The sequence below is a fragment of the Polypterus senegalus genome, chromosome 16, assembly GCF_016835505.1.
Source record: "Polypterus senegalus isolate Bchr_013 chromosome 16, ASM1683550v1, whole genome shotgun sequence".
NCBI lineage: Eukaryota > Metazoa > Chordata > Cladistia > Polypteriformes > Polypteridae > Polypterus > Polypterus senegalus.
Window position 1 is genome coordinate 17,319,533 of NC_053169.1, and position 18,338 is coordinate 17,337,870.

Sequence of the window (18,338 nt, forward strand, 5' to 3'; positions counted from 1 at the left end):
AAAGAGGGCGGATTGTGTGAAGGGGGATGTAAGGGAGAAAGTGGTAAGAGGCGACGAAGTGTACAACAGCCAATGGAGGAGGCTGCTCCAGCATAGCAGCCCCACATGAAAGTGCAAAAGGCTTTAAAAGAAGTGTCATCTTCTTTATTATTCGTGACTCATGTCTAATCAATCACCCTGTATTCGGATTCAGCGGGTTAGAAAATGGATGGATGGATGTCTAATCAATCTCTTTATGGTGAACAAAAAAAAAAATAATTAATCAGGTGAGCTAAATAGAAAAGTTAGACAGTGAAGTACTCCAATACAACAAATCTAATATCAGGCATAGGCGTCTTTGTAAGTTTCAAACAGTATTAAACGTCACGTCATTGTAAACTCTTAATCAGCAGACAGAGAGCTACGGGAATTTGTCTGACTAAATGAGTTTAACTAATAAGACTGAGAAACACAAAAAAACCTCTCAGGAGTGCAGTTGAACACCTCTGTCCTAGAAATGGTAATGTCTGAGGAGAAATGGTTTAGATTTAAAAGGTGGGCTTCCTATAATGCAAATTGAGCTTTATACAAAAAATGTTCAATAGGAAACACAACAGATCACTTCAAAGGGCAGCTAAGGAGATAAGAAGGAAAATACCGAAGAAAAGACAGCTCTGTAATGGCAGTAATAAGCATAGGCTTGTGAATACTTGAGAGCGACAGTTCAAAGGGAAATTCAAAATGCCAAAATGCAGCTGGAGATGATTATTGGAAATGATAGACGAGACTCAATATTGTAGCAGTAAGATGAAGTGCATTAAGAATATTGAGTGGAAAAATATTCAAAAAATTACAAACAACGTCTTTTATTGATACTTTTTATTACTGAGGTAGCTACGGTGAATGTTATTGAAATGAAAAAAGAAAAAAAATAATTTAAGATTGTAAAGATTGTTTGCAGATAAATCAGAAGAAAACTCTGCATGTGGTTGTTAGTATTCATTATTCGTGTTCATCTCTCCTTTTCTGACTTTGCCTTTGATTTTTGGTTTACCAGTTTGATTAAAACAAAAGACAGGACAGGTTCCCAGTATCAACTCGTTTTCTGACGTTTCTCCTTCTGCTCACCTCCATTATTTCTAGTATGCACTTCATTCTTTTGGCAAACCCAACAAGATCCCAGCAGTGGTTCATTAACTTTTTGGACTTTTCAAATTTTGAGTATCAGCTTCTTTAGATTGTCTGGTTTTATGGACCTTTCACTTCTTTTATTGGATTTCAGAGTTTGGAATACTAATTTGTTATTTTTTTAAAACATTCCTTATTAATAAAGACACTCTAATATATTATATATTATTACTCTACTTTCCCCTTTTGTATTATTACTACGTAGCCTTTGTCAGAATGCCTCAAATCTCACAGACTTACCACCGTTTATAAGGTATTATAGTATATAACTTCTCCCCACCCTTCCCTCTATAACCTCAGACAATTAGGTGTAGTAAAAGACAAGCAGGAGTTAAGCTACAATTTAAATAACGTTTTATTGATAATTTTCATAAATAATAACAATATGCAAAGTACATTTGAATATTGGCAACCTTACGACCTGATAAATGCTGACGTGTAGTTTCAGGTGGCACACAGACTTATTTGTTATTTAAAATGTCTCAAGTTAAGGCATCACTTGTGATCAGCTTTCTTCAGAACAGGCCGCATGCCTGTCTCAATATGGCTGCCGAGCTGTGCTCTTCATTGCAAGAGCATCTGGCTGCAGCCACTGTAAGGTGTTGAGCTCCACAGTAAGCGGAAAAATGTGACCGCCACAGTAGACACACTCCCCTACTATCTTAAGCTTAGGCGTGCTATTTCCCTGTTGCTGCCTTCCCCAGTGTTTTTTAAGGTTAGGATTATTGATTGGGTAGGTCCTATATTAGTTAGTCCCGTTTAGTCTTTTTATTTTTATCCTGCCTTGTACATCCGGTTTTTTGGGTTGGCTTCATTCAGAAACCGTTTTCATCGTACTCTTTTCTGGAAATGTGTGTTTTTAGAAGGATTTTTTAGTTTGTGGAAGAAATAGCTTTTTAAGTTGGATCCTGTCCTGCCTTGTGTTACTTGTTGTCCGGGATGGACATTTCCACCAACAGTTATTTTATATGCTAAAGAAGGAATATGCCCCTCCCACACTATCTTAAGCTTAGGCTTGCTATTTCCCTGTTGCTGCCTTCCCAAGTGTTTTTAAGGTTAGGGCTGGTGATTGGGTAGGTCCTATATTCATTCGCCTACAGTGGAGGTCACGTGTTTCCGCTTACTGTGGAGCTCAGCACCTTACAGTGGCTGCAGCCAGACCCTTCCCCTTCATTGTGTTGTCCTTTTCAGTTCATGGTGTGTTATAGTCTTTCATCAGTTTGGTAAGAGAGAGAGAGAGTGAGGTAAAGCAAGCAAATTTATAGGTTTTCTGTCCAACCCCTAGAGCCAATGGGGCATTGTGCTACCTAAAGGCTTTTGAAAGAAGACAGTTCCAAACAGCCATACTTCAGACCAATGCGGGCATAGATCATCATCACACCTGCCTCCAAAACCATATATAAAAGTAAAGCTTGGCAGTTAGGCAGCCTGGCTTTCATGTGGTGGTAGACTGAGAGTCCTGCAGAGAAACAATTACCCAACTTGTTTGAGGCGCTTCACCCCAACCCTGTCATAAAATTACAAAGAGACTCAGTCCTAAAAGCGGGGAGGTTCTCTTAAACCATCAAACCATTGCTGTTATTATCTATAATGTAACACTAATATTACATTGCTTTGTCCATCCATCCATTATCCAACCTCCTACATCCTAACTACAGGGTCACGGGGATCTGCTGGAGTCAGTCCCAGCCAACATAGGGTGCAAGGCAGGAAACAAACCCCGGGGTGGGCGCCAGCCCACCGCAGATTGCTTTTTCTGAGTTACAAATAAAGGCACACAAAATATTTATCAACTTGTATGCAAAATTTCACATCACAACAATTGTCTCAATAAGCGAGAGGTTTATGGCTACCATCTCACCTGTAGTGCATTTTTATATATTGTGGAAGATGACCCGGACACAGATAGGCAGACACGTTCAAATCACCCACAACACGTTTATTTACAACCATATTTACACAAAGTGCACACTAAACCCCTAAAGTCCCCAAAGTCCTGGCCAACCAACAATGCCTCACTTCTTCATGCCACCTCCTTGTCTCTCCTCCCAGACCTTGTCTTCTCTTCTCTCCCAACCCTAGCCTGAATATGAAGGGAGGCGGCCCCTTTTATATTCCCCCGGATGTGCTCCAGGTGTATTCTGGCAATCTTCCACCGACACGCCCCAGTGTGGCGAAAGTGCTGGCTGCATCCCCAGAAGCACTCCAGGTGTCCCTGCTCCTCTTCCCCCCAGCACCTCTGGGTGTGGCGGAAGTGCTGAGGTCCAGGGCTCCAAAGGCATAGGGGCGCCCCCTGGTGGTGACCACGGGCCTCTACAGGGTTGAGCTTCAAAGCTCTGTACCCATGGCCCCCAAAGGTACCAGGGCAGTCGCCCCCACGTGGTCTGGGGAAGGCGTAAGCCCTCCTCCAGTCCTCCTGGGCGTCCCGGCCAGGTCTACCATCTCCAACAATATTTAATGACTGTTAGTGTGTTCTGAATGTTAGACAGGAGTGTGTTTTGAGATTAGACAGGAGTCCCAGTGGATTACGATGTTTGCTGATGACATTGTGATCCTTGAGAGAGAAAGAGCAAGTCAAGTAGACCCTGAAGACGTGGAGATGTGCTCTAGAGAGGAGAGGAATGAAGGTCAGTGTGAACAAGACGGAATACATTTGTGTGAACAAGAGGAAGGTCAGATGAATGATGAGGACGTAGGGACTAGAGTTGGCGAAGGTGGATGAGTTTAAATACTTGGTATCAACAGGAAAGTGTAATGGAGAGTGTGGAAGAGAAGTGAAGAAGAGAGTGCAAGCTGGGTGGAATGGGTAGAGAAAAGTGTCAGGAGTGATTGGTGATAGACGCAAGAGTGAAAGGGAAGGCCTACAAGACGGTAGTGAGACAACCTTTGTTATATGGTTTGGAGACGGTGGCACTGACCAAAAAATAGGAGACAGAGCTGGAGGTGGCAGAGTTAAAGATGTTATGATTTGCACTGGGTGTGACGAGGATGGACAGGATTAGGAATGAGGACATTAGAGGCTCAGCTCAGGTTAGACAATTGAAGACAAAGTCAGAGAGGCGAGATTGCACTGCTTTGGATATGTGCAGTGGAGAGAGATGCTGGTTATATTGGGAGAAAGATGCTGAGGGTGGAGCTGCCAGGTAAAAGGAAAAGATGAAGGCCTACAAGAAGGTTTATGGATGTGGTGAGAGAGGACATGAAGATGGTGGGTGCAACAGAGCAAGACGCTGAAGACAGGAAAATATGGAAAAAGATGATCCACTGTGGCAACCCCTAACAGGAGCATCCGAAAGTTGAAGGAGGGGAAGAAGAAGTGTGTTTTGAATGTTTAAAGCCAGCTCCTTATTTTTAGGCCAGTGTAGGCTAACGTCAGCAGGTGTTAGTTGGGGACTGCCTTCTTGGAACGAAGCCTCATGTAATCAAGGTTATTGGACTGACTCTGGTAGCAGGTGGCTAGTTGGTTTAACAGTCAAATTCATGAAATCTCTATTATAAAAAAAAAAAACCTTGGAAGGAGAAGAGACGTGATTTTCTCAGAGAGACACTTGCACGTCTCGTGAAACGAGTCCACGCCCGGGGCCGGAAATAAAGGACAAAGAGTAGATGACAAAGTAGAATGTCGTAAAGAATTCAAAAATGTTGGTGCGGTACACATGCAGAGCAGGTTAGAGATAATAGAAGTTAAAAAATTTGAAAGTCTCAAAGCTAGAATAGGAAAGATTGCATTAGCGCAAACAAATGAAAATTATTAATTGGTGAAATAACAGCGAGAAGAGATTGAATATATTGTTCGGATTTAAACTTTAAGTTGGAGACTTGTAGATCGTCTAATTCATGTTGCCAGTGAGAATTAAAAGATTCCAAAAACGTTGGTGCGGTATGAAGTCCCGTGAGATGGAGACTTTTAACGTTAGATTCTTTCAAGTCACGCCCAAACATTTTCAAACAAGACCACGGTCATCTAACCTCAGTCGTGTGGATGCTTTTGTCAGACACACTTCCTGTGCTCTCAGCTCTTATAAATTTTATCAGGACAATAATTTTATATGTTCTAGATGACATGTCAATGAGTAAGCGAAGAACAAAGAGCATGGACAAACATTCGAAAAACTCATTTAATTTATTAGAGAGAAAGAAACGATATTCACTCACAGGTGTTGCGTTGTCACGATTTAAGTCCAACACAGAATTATAATTCAATGTAATCTTGAAGTAAAGTTAATTCCAAATATTGTTTTAACTAAAGTTTTAAAGACAAAGTAGAAATTATGCATATGTAACAATTCCCATGAAAAGAACAATCTCTTAAAATTGTATATCCGATTAACCAAACCCGGGGGGTGGGCGAGGGAAGCGAGCAGCGGGCAGAGCCCCCTAGTCAATTTAAAGGATAAAGCAGAAGAAACGCCTACCGTATCCTATACAGGTATGTTTTCTGAACAGTAAACCTGAGTTAATATGGAAGGATTAAGCTTCACTAGTATGCTGAAAGTTCCTAAAGGAAGTAAAGAAAGAAGCATTTTATAATTGTGGATCTTATGATATTTTATACCTTAACACTCAAAGAAAACCTATGCTGCAGAACCCCAAAGAAAGCTAATCAATCAAGTTCAGGAGATTTGGCAGAACATAAAGCGTGAAGTGCTTGAAACTTTTTCTCGTTTAAAGCGTGTGTTTCAGAGGGGTCATAGATAGTGCTGCTGTTTTTGTAATTTATATAATTACCTTGCACAAATTTGTGAAGTTAATTAAATTTGCAGATGACACCTAAGGGGAACTAATAATAAAGAATGTATTAGCTGTGAAGTTCCAGCATTGATAATATAGTGTGCAATTTGTTTTAGTAAAAGCTGATTTAATTCATCTAGAATTTATTTTATATGTTACATTGGTTAACACCATCAGCCAAACATAAAATATTAAGAAGAAAAGTAAAAAAAAAACGTATATATTGTGAACTGAGAAGAACAACCAAGTACAGCTACTCTTCACTTAACAACCCGTGTTGTCACAAAGCTGTGGACCACATGGTAGTTAAACACGATGACCTGGACATCTTTGGATATCAAAGCTGTACAGACACTTATTAATATTTCAGCTTGTGTAAATGCCCAAATCAAGATAAACCATCATACCTATTGTTCATTTTGTGAAAAATAATTAAACATAATTATTTGTCATGATTTCACATCAACAAAAGCTGACATTTCAACAAGGGTGTGTGGAATATACCACATAAGTAGTCTGCACAGTCTCCAGCAGACTGAATGACGTTTTGTGTGTTCCAAGTGCTGTACTGCATTTACCACACAATACAATTTCTCATTTTTACCTTTTGTTATGCAGATGTAGACGAGTGTGCCAGCCAGCAGGTCTGCGTCAGAGGGCGCTGTGAAAACACAGAAGGCTCTTTTCTCTGCACTTGTAATAATGGCTTCAAATTATCAGCGTCCAGAGACAACTGTGAAGGTACTCCAACTATCAATATATATTTTGTTTCATATCCAAATCATATTATGTGATATCATCTACTGTTAAATTCTACTCCGTACTTGTAACATGTTTATTTTTATACTGTATTAATGATTTGTTCTGTTCTGTGTATTTTATTGTATTGTATTGACCCCCTTCTTTTTGACACTCACTGCACGCCCAGCCTACCAGAAAGGGGTCTCTCTTCGAACTGCCTTTCCCAGGGTTTCTTCCATTTTTTCCCAACAAGGGTTTTTTTTGGGAGTGTCAAGGCTGGGGGGCTTTTACGAGGCAGGGCCTGATAAAGCCCATTGCGGCACTTCTTGTATGACATTGGCGCTATACAATAAAATAAATTGTATTGTATTGTATTTTTACAGCTGGCCAAACCTACATCGTAAAATGAGCCCCTAACCAAAAAAAAATGAAACATAATTACATTTATGACCAATATACATAAAACTTCTGCTTCACTGTCTGAATATTTTTGAGGCATAATTGTTATGGAAATATTACAATTCATTGACCACATTGGAATTAATTAGCCAGTGTTTTTGTGGAACAAATCCATTAAATGTAAAGCCATTTAATATCAGAATAATTTCAGACTCAATATTTGAAAATAAATGGAGGGTCCTTCACTGTAGACCTATTTTGTAAGAATCACGGCACTGACTAGAACTGAATATGTCCAAAGAATTATTAACTGTTTTAATGTTGATGGCACTGAGACATACCTTGAAAGTAGTTTGTGTGATGATGTGTGTTTAATTTTAGTGCAGTATACTAAATTGTTGTTGTTTTTACCACGCCACACAGATATAGATGAGTGTGCCTATGATCATCTGTGCGTCAGTGGGAATTGCCAGAATACTGAAGGCTCCTTCCTCTGCACCTGCAGCAGCGGCTTCAGATTATCAGCAACAAAGCACCAGTGTGAAGGTAAGTAAACTACCAGTATGATAAGAGACAGACAGCCATACCTACATGTTTTAAATCTACAGCAGAACACATAAGAATGAGAAATACAAACATGCAAATTCTGATTTGGTTTTAATGTCTAAATTATTATCATTCAGTATAGACATACAGTATACAAACAAAAGACCTGTGTGTGTATGGAGCAGTCCGCTCTGCTCACACTCAAACACAGCCACTAGATGGCGCCTGCATTCATGCACTTTAAATTTTTTTTCGGTGCTTGCACACACCCCACTCCTCACTACGAAAGACTCTGTTTGTGTGTGTGGAGCAGTCCGCTCTGCTCATACTCAGCCACAGCCGTGGGAGTTGGTGTGAATTCTACGGAAGATGTAGAAGTTTATACAAGTGTGACGTGCACTTGGTGAGATGTTGCATGCATGCACTTTTCATTTTCTCAGTGCTTGTATGCACCACACTTCTCATTCTACCTAAGCAGACAAACTCAGCTTTGGGGTACATGCACATTGCACGTTCACACAACGATCTACCATACATCGGTCTAAGACAGGTTCCACTCTGTCCTGCTCAATTTGTGCCACAGCTGCATTCGACTACACATCCGTTTCGGACAAGATGTGACTTGTTCTGACTGCAGAAGAGGGTCCACATCCTCTGCCTTAGGTAATTCTTAAGGGTTAGCTGACGCCTCTTCAAGTTCACCAATATAGTAAAACTGCCTTGGGAGACTTCGGGTTGTTTTTTGTCCCAAAGACTTCAAGCAGCTGGTATTGTTATAATTGGTTATTTGGCAGATACCTTACCCAAAGTGACCTTAAGGTTATTGACAGCATGATGACAGTGGTGCATACTGCTGCCCCAAACATCCAGCATGCAGGATTTGAATCCGAACGTCTACATGGATTTCCTTCCCACCTTCCGAAATACATTTATTGGTTTAATAATTTGTGATTACAAAATGGCCCTTTTTGAGTGTGGGCTCTGCAACAGGTTGGCACCTGGTCCAGATTTTGTTACTGTTTTGCACCCAGTACTTCCAGGCCTGACCCTAAAGTGGATTAATCAGGCGTGAGGCAACATGACTGCTCAGGTCATAAAGTAGGTTGGAAGCTGGGATTGAAAGTGCAGTACCCTAGCCACTACTCCATAATGTGTTCTTCAGGCTTAAATATATGGCAGGGTGTGATTGACATTCAGTAGTTCGCTGTGATGTCTCACAGTTTCCGAGACCTAGGTTTCAACTCTATGGCTTTCTTCCAAATTTTAGGTTTACCGCCGTATTACATAAAGACAATTGTTTGGTTGATTGGAGACTGTAAATTGCCCCATTATACGTAAGTGTCTGATGGAATGCCGTTTTTGCCTTCCACTATTTGCTGCAGAGACCCTGTAATGGAAAGACAATCGCCTAGAGAAAGGATGAACAGTTCCAAGAAAGGTGCTCATCCACTTGGTTTTGCAACCAGCTCTGGATTTTTTCCCTATATAAATTAAAGATTGTATAACTTCAGAATAGCAACAGTCCTATTCCTGCAGACGCAGCACTATTTGTTTCAAAATGACAGTGATCCTCACGGTCCAAACTGGAAGAGCTGTATAATCCAACACAATGTGGTCAGATTATTTCAATTTTACAGCAGATCCTTTCCTGACGTAATGTTTGACAAGTTAGCCATCTTGTTTGTAAGCATTGGTTAGATCATGATGCCCAATTTACCGTATATACTTGTGTATAAGTCTGGTCTTGAAACCCGAAAAATCAATCATTAACTCAGACCCCGACTTATACACCTGTTCAAAAATACGACACTTCATTTTTTTTATTTTTTTCTCAGTTTCTCAGACACATCGAAATTTTGTTGCAGAAGCGCAGTTACCAATTTCTTTCGCTACTTCAATGACTTTTAATTTAAAACCAGCTTCGTATTTTCTTCTGATCGAGCGCTGCGTCGTTGATAAGGGATGCTCTTATGATAAAGGTGTATGAGGGTTTGAGATACAAAAATCTCCAAACAGTGCAAACGTCGCTTCGGAATTGTTCAGGTATTACTGTGTGGTCACAATACAAAAAAAAAAAAAGTCTGTGTGCTCTGAGGTTACTCTCTCAGGTGGGCGTTAGCATGTCGTAATCTCATGGACCAATAGCGTGAGTTTTCCACATTCGACTTATACAACTGACATTATAAAATACCAGAAATTATACGGTAAAATCACTCCCTGACTTATTCGCCTGTTCAAAAACACGATTATTATTATTATTTTTTTACATCTTCTTGCTTTCTCTAATCTCACATCAGTTTCACAGGTGCATCGAATTTTTTTTGCAGCAACGCAGTTACCAATCTCTTTCGCCACTTCAGCGACTTTTAATTTAAAACCAGCTTCATGTTTTCTTCTGATCGAACGCTCCATCATAGATAAGGGATGCTCTTACGATAAAGGTGTATGAGGGTGTGAGATACAAAAAACACAAAACAGTGCAAACGGCGCTTCAGAATAGTTTGGGTATCACCGTGTGGTTACGTAGGCACAATACATAGAAATAAAAAAGGCCATGTGCTCCGTGGTTACTCTCTCAGGTGGGCGTTAGCATGTCGTTATCTCATGGACCAATAGCGTGAGTTTTCCACATTCGACTTATACGACCGACATTATAAAATACCAGAAATTATATGGTAAAATCACTCCCTGACTTATTCGCCCGTTCAAAAACACGATTATTATTATTATTATTTAAATATTTTCTTGCTTCCTCCAATCTCACACCAGTTTTACAGGCGCATCGAATTTTCTTGCAGCAGCGCGTTACCAATTTCTTTTGCCACTTCAGCGACTTTTAATTTAAAACCAGTTTGATATTTTCTTCTGATCGACGCTCCATCGTAGATAAGGGATGCTCTTACGATAAAGGTGTATGAGGGTGTGAGATACAAAAACACAAAACAGTGCAAGCGTCGCTCGAATTGTTCAGGTATTACTGTGTGGTCACAATACAAAAAAAAAAAAAGTCTGTGTGCTCCGAGGTTACTCTCTCAGGTGGGCGTTAGCATGTCGTAATCTCATGGACCAATAGCGTGAGTTTTCCACATTCGACTTATACAACTGACATTATAAAATACCAGAAATTATACGGTAAAATCACTCCCTGACTTATTCGCCTGTTCAAAAACACGATTATTATTATTATTTTTTTACATCTTCTTGCTTTCTCTAATCTCACATCAGTTTCACAGGTGCATCGAATTTTTTTGCAGCAACGCAGTTACCAATCTCTTTCGCCACTTCAGCGACTTTTAATTTAAAACCAGCTTCATGTTTTCTTCTGATCGAACGCTCCATCATAGATAAGGGATGCTCTTACGATAAAGGTGTATGAGGGTGTGAGATACAAAAAACACAAAACAGTGCAAACGGCGCTTCAGAATAGTTTGGGTATCACCGTGTGGTTACGTAGGCACAATACTTAGAAATAAAAAAGGCCATGTGCTCCGTGGTTACTCTCTCAGGTGGGCGTTAGCATGTCGTAATCTCATGGACCAATAGCGTGAGTTTTCCACATTCGACTTATACGACCGACATTATAAAATACCAGAAATTATATGGTAAAATCACTCCCTGACTTATTCGCCCGTTCAAAAACACGATTATTATTATTATTATTTAAATATTTTCTTGCTTCCTCCAATCTCACACCAGTTTTACAGGCGCATCGAATTTTCTTGCAGCAGCGCAGTTACCAATTTCTTTTGCCACTTCAGCGACTTTTAATTTAAAACCAGTTTGATATTTTCTTCTGATCGAACGCTCCATCGTAGATAAGGGATGCTCTTACGATGAAGGTGTATGAGGGTGTGAGATACAAAAAACACAAAACAGTGCAAACGTCGCTTCGGAATAGTTTGGGTATCACCGTCTGGTCACGGAGGCACAACACATAGAAATAAAAAGGCCATGTGCTCCGTGGTTACTCTCTCAGGTGGGCGTTAGCATGTCGTTATCTCATGGACCAATAGCGTGAGTTTTCCGCATTCGACTTATATGACCGACATTATAAATTACCAGAAATTATACGGTAAATCAAGCCCTGACTTATTCGCGGGAGAACTTAAACATGAGTATATACGGTATGTTAAAGTTCCATAGCCATTTTCAAGTTTTTGCACCATTCTACTCTTTCTGGCTTTACTAAGTGTGGCTATGAATATGTCTTTGTAGATATTGATGAATGCAGAGAACAAACGAATGCTTGCCAGGATAATAGCATCTGCTTTAACAGCGTGGGATCGTACACGTGTATGTGTCCTGAAGGCTACGAGCGGATTCATGAGACAAGCTGTCGAGGTAAGGTCTCTTGTAAGGCATGCAGAAACTCCTTATTATATTTATTGCAAGCTGGCAATGCACTGTCAGTAATTACTTTGATTTCATTGCATGTTATCTTTATAAATGAAATAGATTTTATTTTTAAAAAAGAACAAAATGTCTAGATAGCTTTGTTACAGTAACAGGCACATTTTATTAACTACATATACTGTATATACGAAGTGTAAAACTCTTATAGTGAAGCACAAAAAAGTGAATCCAATAGGAGTTTAAGCCAGTCTTGAGTTGATAACGTTAAAAAACCAAATGTTTCAAAATATAAAGCTAATAGACGTGTTATGGTTGAGTGTTCACAATGTGGGTTTCCTTTTGTTTTGGATGAATTTCGTAAAGAAGCATCTTAAAGAAGTAAACTGGGATAACGTCCAAGGCTTAGAGATAGTTTAGGAAAAGCAGATTAAATATAAAAGTGTGCTGCAGTAGGGTACACACCATAAAACAAATTTCCTTAATGGAAGAATAAGGATACTTGAGAAAAGGCAGCTCTGTAATTCCACTGCAAAATTAAATTCCTTATGAATGCAAGATAACAACAATTTAAAGGCAATTCAGAAATGCCAGCTTTGAAAGAGAATTTTATGTATAAAGATCGAAAATTTTAGCAGTAAAAACACATTCAATAAGAAATGCAGTGTATTAGGAATGTAAAGTGCAAAATAAAATATGCAGGAAAGAGAATAGCAGTTGCTTTTTACTGAATAGGTCAGTGACAGGCAGCTACTAAACATGTTACTTCTTCTTCTTCTTCTTTCGGCTGCTCCCCTTAGGGGTTGCCACAGCAGATCATCTTCTTCCATATCTTTCTGTCCTCCTCATCTTGTTCTGTCACACCCATCACCTGCATGTCCCCTCTCACCACATCCATAAACCTTTGCTTAGGCCATCCTCTTTTTCTCTTTCCTAGCAGCTCTATCCTTAGCATCCTTCTCCCAATATACCCTTCATCTCTCCTCTGCACATGTTCAAACCAACACAATCATGTCTCTCTGACTTTGTCTCCCAACCGTCCAACCTGAGCTCACCCTCTCTTCTTCTTTTTCTTCTTTCGGCTGCTCCCGTTAAGGGTTGCCACAGTGGATCATTTTCTTCCATATCTTCCTGTCCTTGTCGTCTTGCTCTGTCACCCCCATCACCTGCATGTCCCCTCTCACCACATCCATAAACCTTCTCTTAAGCCTTCCTCTTCTCCTCTTCCCTGGCAGCTCTATCCTTAGCATCCTTCTCCCAATATACCCAGCATATCTCCTCTGCACATGTCCAAACCAGCGCAAGTGTAGGCCAGATCACCTTGTTTATGTAATATTTATTTATTTATTTTAGTAACATGTTCAGCTACTGAAGAAAACCAACATTTTCATATTACATAAACAAGGTGATCTGGCCTACTCTGCCAACACTAGGCAGTTACTTTAACCATCAGATAGATAGATAGATAGATAGATAGATAGATAGATAGATAGATAGATATGAAAGGCACTAATAGATAGATAGATAGATATGAAGGCATATATAGATAGATATAGATAGATAGATAGATAGATAGATAGATAGATAGATAGATAGATAGATAGATAGATAGATAGATAGATAGATAGATAGATAGATATGAAAGGCACTATATAATAGATAGATAGATAGATAGATAGATAGATAGATAGATACTTTATTAATCCCAAGGGGGAATTCACATAATCCAGCAGCAGTATACTGATAAAAACAATATTAAATTAAAGAGTAATAAAAAATGCATGTAAAAGCAGACAATAACTTTGAGTAATGTTATCATTTAAAAACTAGAGTTTATTTAGATAAACGTAATTCATTAAAAGACCAGATTAATCACCTGCTATAAAGTACAAGCATGTTAGCAGACAATAAATGAGTTTAGATGTGGAGGTCGTGTGTCAGTGAGGTGCAGGAAGGAGCCACCGTAACATTTGATTGCAGTGGACTGTATGGTATCGACTTTCCAACAGTTGTTGATTCAGGCTGCACACCGCGTTCACGTACTGTGAGAAATACGAGCTTCCCCAGAGGAAATTTCACATGAACGCTCTTCCAAGCAGTAGCTGTCACTGAATTTGCCAAGGTGTAATATAACTCTGACCGCTCACCTTATTTTATTATAAATAAAAATAAATAATAACCGAGTCAGCCAGAAATTGCATTGAATTTGGACAAATGCAATACATGACCATGTTTTTAGTTTGCCTTTTCTTTTTATGAAAAATTTACTGCGAATCTTAATTACATTTTGTGCAGTTCAAACAGCAAAGGGAACGGTAGCCTCATGGTGAAAATTTATTTGAGCAGAACTGAAGTGTGAAGGTTGAGACATTCCAATTAGTAACTGGAAATTCCCATCGCTCTTGACACACAGCAGTAGTGTTTAGAAAGAGCTTAAGGATATAAAAGAATACATAAAAGTGAAACTGACTGTGAATAAGTTGGGATCAAAAGGTGTTCAGTGCTGGGGATGCTTTTTTGTAATTAACAAAAATACATAGTACATTACTGCGGTGGGCTGGCGCCCTGCCCGGGGTTTGTTCCTGCATTGTGCCCTGTGATTGGCTCCAGCAGACTCCCGTGACCCTGTGTTAGGATATAGCGGGTTGGGTAATGACTGACTGACTGAGTGGCTGACTGATATTGGATGTGCGCAGCACTTGGTTTTCAAAGTCAAAGTCAAAGTGAACTTTATTGTCATCTCAACCATATACAAGTATACAGATAGACGTAATTCCGAAGCTCAGGGTTCACAGAGTAACAACATGAAGTGCAAATAATAAATTAAAAATAGAATTAAAATTAAAATTTAAAATTAAAACACAAACAAGACAAGACATTGTGCAAAGACAAGACAATGAAGTAGCAGCAATATTGACGTGTAGCTAGCAATATGAACATTGATGCAATGTATGGTATTTGCAATCTAGATAAATAAATATAGTCAATAGATATGTAATATAATAAATAAATAATAAATCATAGATATAGATAACACAGAAATAATCAGTTTATAATGATAGTTGTTTAAGACATGTGTGGACAATGACAGGTCAGAATGTTTCACAGCAGAAGGATATCAAGAGTGTCCAAATCCTTAAAGGTCAGTATGAGATCTTCAGTTCTTCTCTACCTGCACACTCGTCTGCAGGAAAGTGGCCTGCATGTATAAAAGTTCTGTTTTTAACGGTGGTTGAGGCCGTGTGGAAGATCTCAGAGGGGCAGCCTGGTGTTAAGGAGTCTGACAGCTTGGGGGTAAAAACTCTCCTGCAGCCTGGCAGATCTGGCTCTGATGCGGCAGTATCTTCTCTTGGATGGCAGAAGTGTGAAAAGTCCATGTGAGCGGTGTAAGGGATCCTGCTCAATGCTGCAGGCCTTGCGGACCCTCCATTTGTAAAGTATGTCCTGTAGTGAAGGGAGAGGCACCCCAATAATGTTCTCTGCTGTCTTCACTATCCTTTGCAGGCGCTTTTTGGTCGGATATGTTGCAGTTGCCATACCAGACTGTGATGCAGCTGGTCAGAACACTCTCAATGGTGCTTCTGTAGAACGTGATGAGGATGGAAGGGCGAAGACTTGCTTGCTTCAGGATGAACGGCCGGCCATATCTCACAGGGATTAATACAGTGTGCCAAATGGCAAAAATATTATGCAAATTCCTTAATGGTGTTGGAAAAAATCCACATAAATCTAATAGGCGTATTTCATTAGTGCTGCGGATGAGCTAAAAGGGAACATTGAAGGAGCCGAATACTCTTAGCACAAGCAAGCAGAGACTGAGATCTAACACGAGTAAAGTGCCCATCACACTGCAAAACATCCATCCATCCACTATTCAACCCGCTATATCCTAACTACAGGGTCACGGGGGTCTGCTGGAGCCAACCCAAGCCAACACAGGGTGCAAGGCAGGAACACTCTAAAACATTTCCAGTTATTTTTTAATCTTAGCTTTTATTTATATAACCTTGGGCCAGTTGTATATTTCCAATGCTCTAGCAAATCAGTCAGACTGCTACGTCACTTACCCCACCAACAAAAAAATCAAACTGGCTATAATGGTGGGTGTATATGTGTGTCTGAGAAAGATGTCAAGCAACAAGTAAACTCTGGGAAAGTACAACTCACATAATGTAGTTAATAAGCAGAGTGGCTCCTATATTTGTCATACCATGATGGAGTAGAAAAAGGCAACAAAACAAGACAGAGAACTGGCTGAACCCTGAAAGCATTTGTAGAGGGGCCAGCGCTGGAGGCAGCACACTGATCGGCTGTGAGAATGCAGCGAGCTCCCAATACCGTATTTTGGAAATCTTAAAAAAAGTTATCGTATAGTTTTGTAATTTGTCATCCCCTGTCATGTTTGGTGATGTAATCTGACATCCTCAAGGCAGTGAGAACCAGAAACTGCAGTCGTTAATTCTGACTTGCTCTTTGACTAGAAGTTGTGTAATGTACTGCCAAGGTTAAATTGTTTAAACTATTATTGTTCCACAAGAACAAAGGGAAGACAGACAAGGAAACTAGTTAAAGATAAAGAAATGTTACACCAGTTAGGACATTTGCTTCAGGTGAGGTTCTGTTTGGTGAGCAACAGTAAAGACGTTCCAAGATGCAGGCCTTTATTGGGCACTGCCATCGGCAGTGTGTCTGTCTGCGGAGAGAGTGTGGACCTCGTCGAGAGGTTTACTTACCACGGCAGTGACGTTCACATCCCTGGTGACTCTTCCTATGAAGTCAGTAGACGGATTGGGAGAACACGAGGGTCATGAGGTCACTGGAAAGAAGTGTGTGGCGCTCCCGATATCTCTGCAAAACGATGAAGGTCCAAGTCTTTAGAGTCCTGGTGCTTCCTGTTTGTGAAACGCTATTCAGTGACTTTAGCTGAAGACTGGACTCCTTCATGCTGTGTCTCTTCAGAGAATCCTTGGGTACCACTGGGTTGACTTTGTGTTGCTCATGAAGTCCCGAATGAGGCACATTACCTACATTGTGAGGGAGCATCAGTTACGCCACTACACCCATGTGAAGCGATCCCCCGAGTATGATCCGGCTCACAAGATCCTCATCATTGAGGACCTGAGTGCCTGAATTAAGCCAAGGAGAGGCCCACGTAACATCTGGCTGCAGCAGATAGACCACATGTCCACCTAGGGATGCTAACCAGGAGCTGTTTCATCATGTGTTGGGTGCAACACCACGCTGTACCAGTGCATGCTCCCCAACCTAACCTAACCTGATCTGACCTGAGCAACAGGCCAAATTTATGTAAACAATGGCCATTGATGCAACTGATCAGTAAATTTCACCCCCTGGGGGTGTTCACCTCTGAGCCTGGTGGTGTTGCAGTTATTGGTAATGTGTGTTATAGAATGAAAGGGTGTACACGGGCAAGAGGTACTACATTTACATCTCAGCAGTGGTCTCAATAAATAAAGTACTGTATTTGAATAACAGCGGGCATGTAAGAGAGTTTTAAGAAAGTGCTTAAAGGAGATGATTTCACATAAGTTTTTACCACAAGGCAGGACTTTCTTGTATTACATCCTGGGTCATCAGCGAGATAGCGGCTGCAATTGACTATCACTCCTCAACTGCAGCTTTTGGATACAAAGTGTAAAATCTGTCTCAGGAAAGATAGCAAGCTGTGGCCATGACATCATGCCACACCAGCCATGATGCTTCTGCAGCTGCCACATCACCTGCGATATCCGTGAGCATCTTCTCAGGACATTACATCAGTTCAATCACAGGGACCTTTGTCTGACTGTTTGTGCCATCAGGTTGTCAAGTTGGGGAGCATGCACTGGTACAGCGTGTTGTCGCACCCACTACACGACGAATCAACTTGGGATCCTGGTTGGCTGGCAGCCCACCAGGCAGACACGTGGTCCAGTCCCACCCTCCGGAAATGACCCTCTATCTGCCGCAGCCAGGTGTTACGTGGGCGACCCCTTGGCTTGGTCCCGAACAATGAGAATCTTACGAGCCGGATCACCCTCGGGTAATGGTGCCACATGGCTGTAGTGCCGTAACTGACACTCCCTCACAACCGCGGTAGCGCATTATTTATAAGGATCTTTGTGCAGCCCATCATGACAATTTCTCTTCAAGCACCCTACTCCTGTAGTCCCCGTCTACCTTACATCTGATCTGACCAGTCTCCCTAACACTGTCAGGCGTTATCTCTGTCATTGCAGACATCGACGAGTGCTCGTCTGATGAAGAGTTGTGCCAGCCTCATGGGGAATGTGTCAACAATGAAGGCTCCTTCAGCTGCGTTTGTGAACAAGGCTTCCTTGTGTCTGCTCATGGGCAGACTTGTGAAGGTAAGGTAACATTTGCTTTTTTCCTATTTGTATGCT

At 40.7% G+C, this 18,338-nt stretch overlaps 1 protein-coding gene across 11 annotated transcripts in view; it reads left to right on the top strand.

Moving 5' to 3' along the window:
* The window catches only part of ltbp1 (latent transforming growth factor beta binding protein 1), a 432,727-nt gene that overhangs the window by 298,374 nt on the left and 116,015 nt on the right, over positions 1-18,338 (top strand). For all 11 annotated transcript variants that reach the window (XM_039738108.1, XM_039738103.1, XM_039738107.1 and 8 more), the window contains 4 exons: positions 6,517-6,639; positions 7,462-7,584; positions 11,800-11,925; positions 18,174-18,302. In XM_039738108.1, the coding sequence (XP_039594042.1) occupies positions 6,517-6,639; positions 7,462-7,584; positions 11,800-11,925; positions 18,174-18,302 (501 nt within the window). The remainder of the gene's footprint in view (positions 1-6,516; positions 6,640-7,461; positions 7,585-11,799; positions 11,926-18,173; positions 18,303-18,338) is intronic.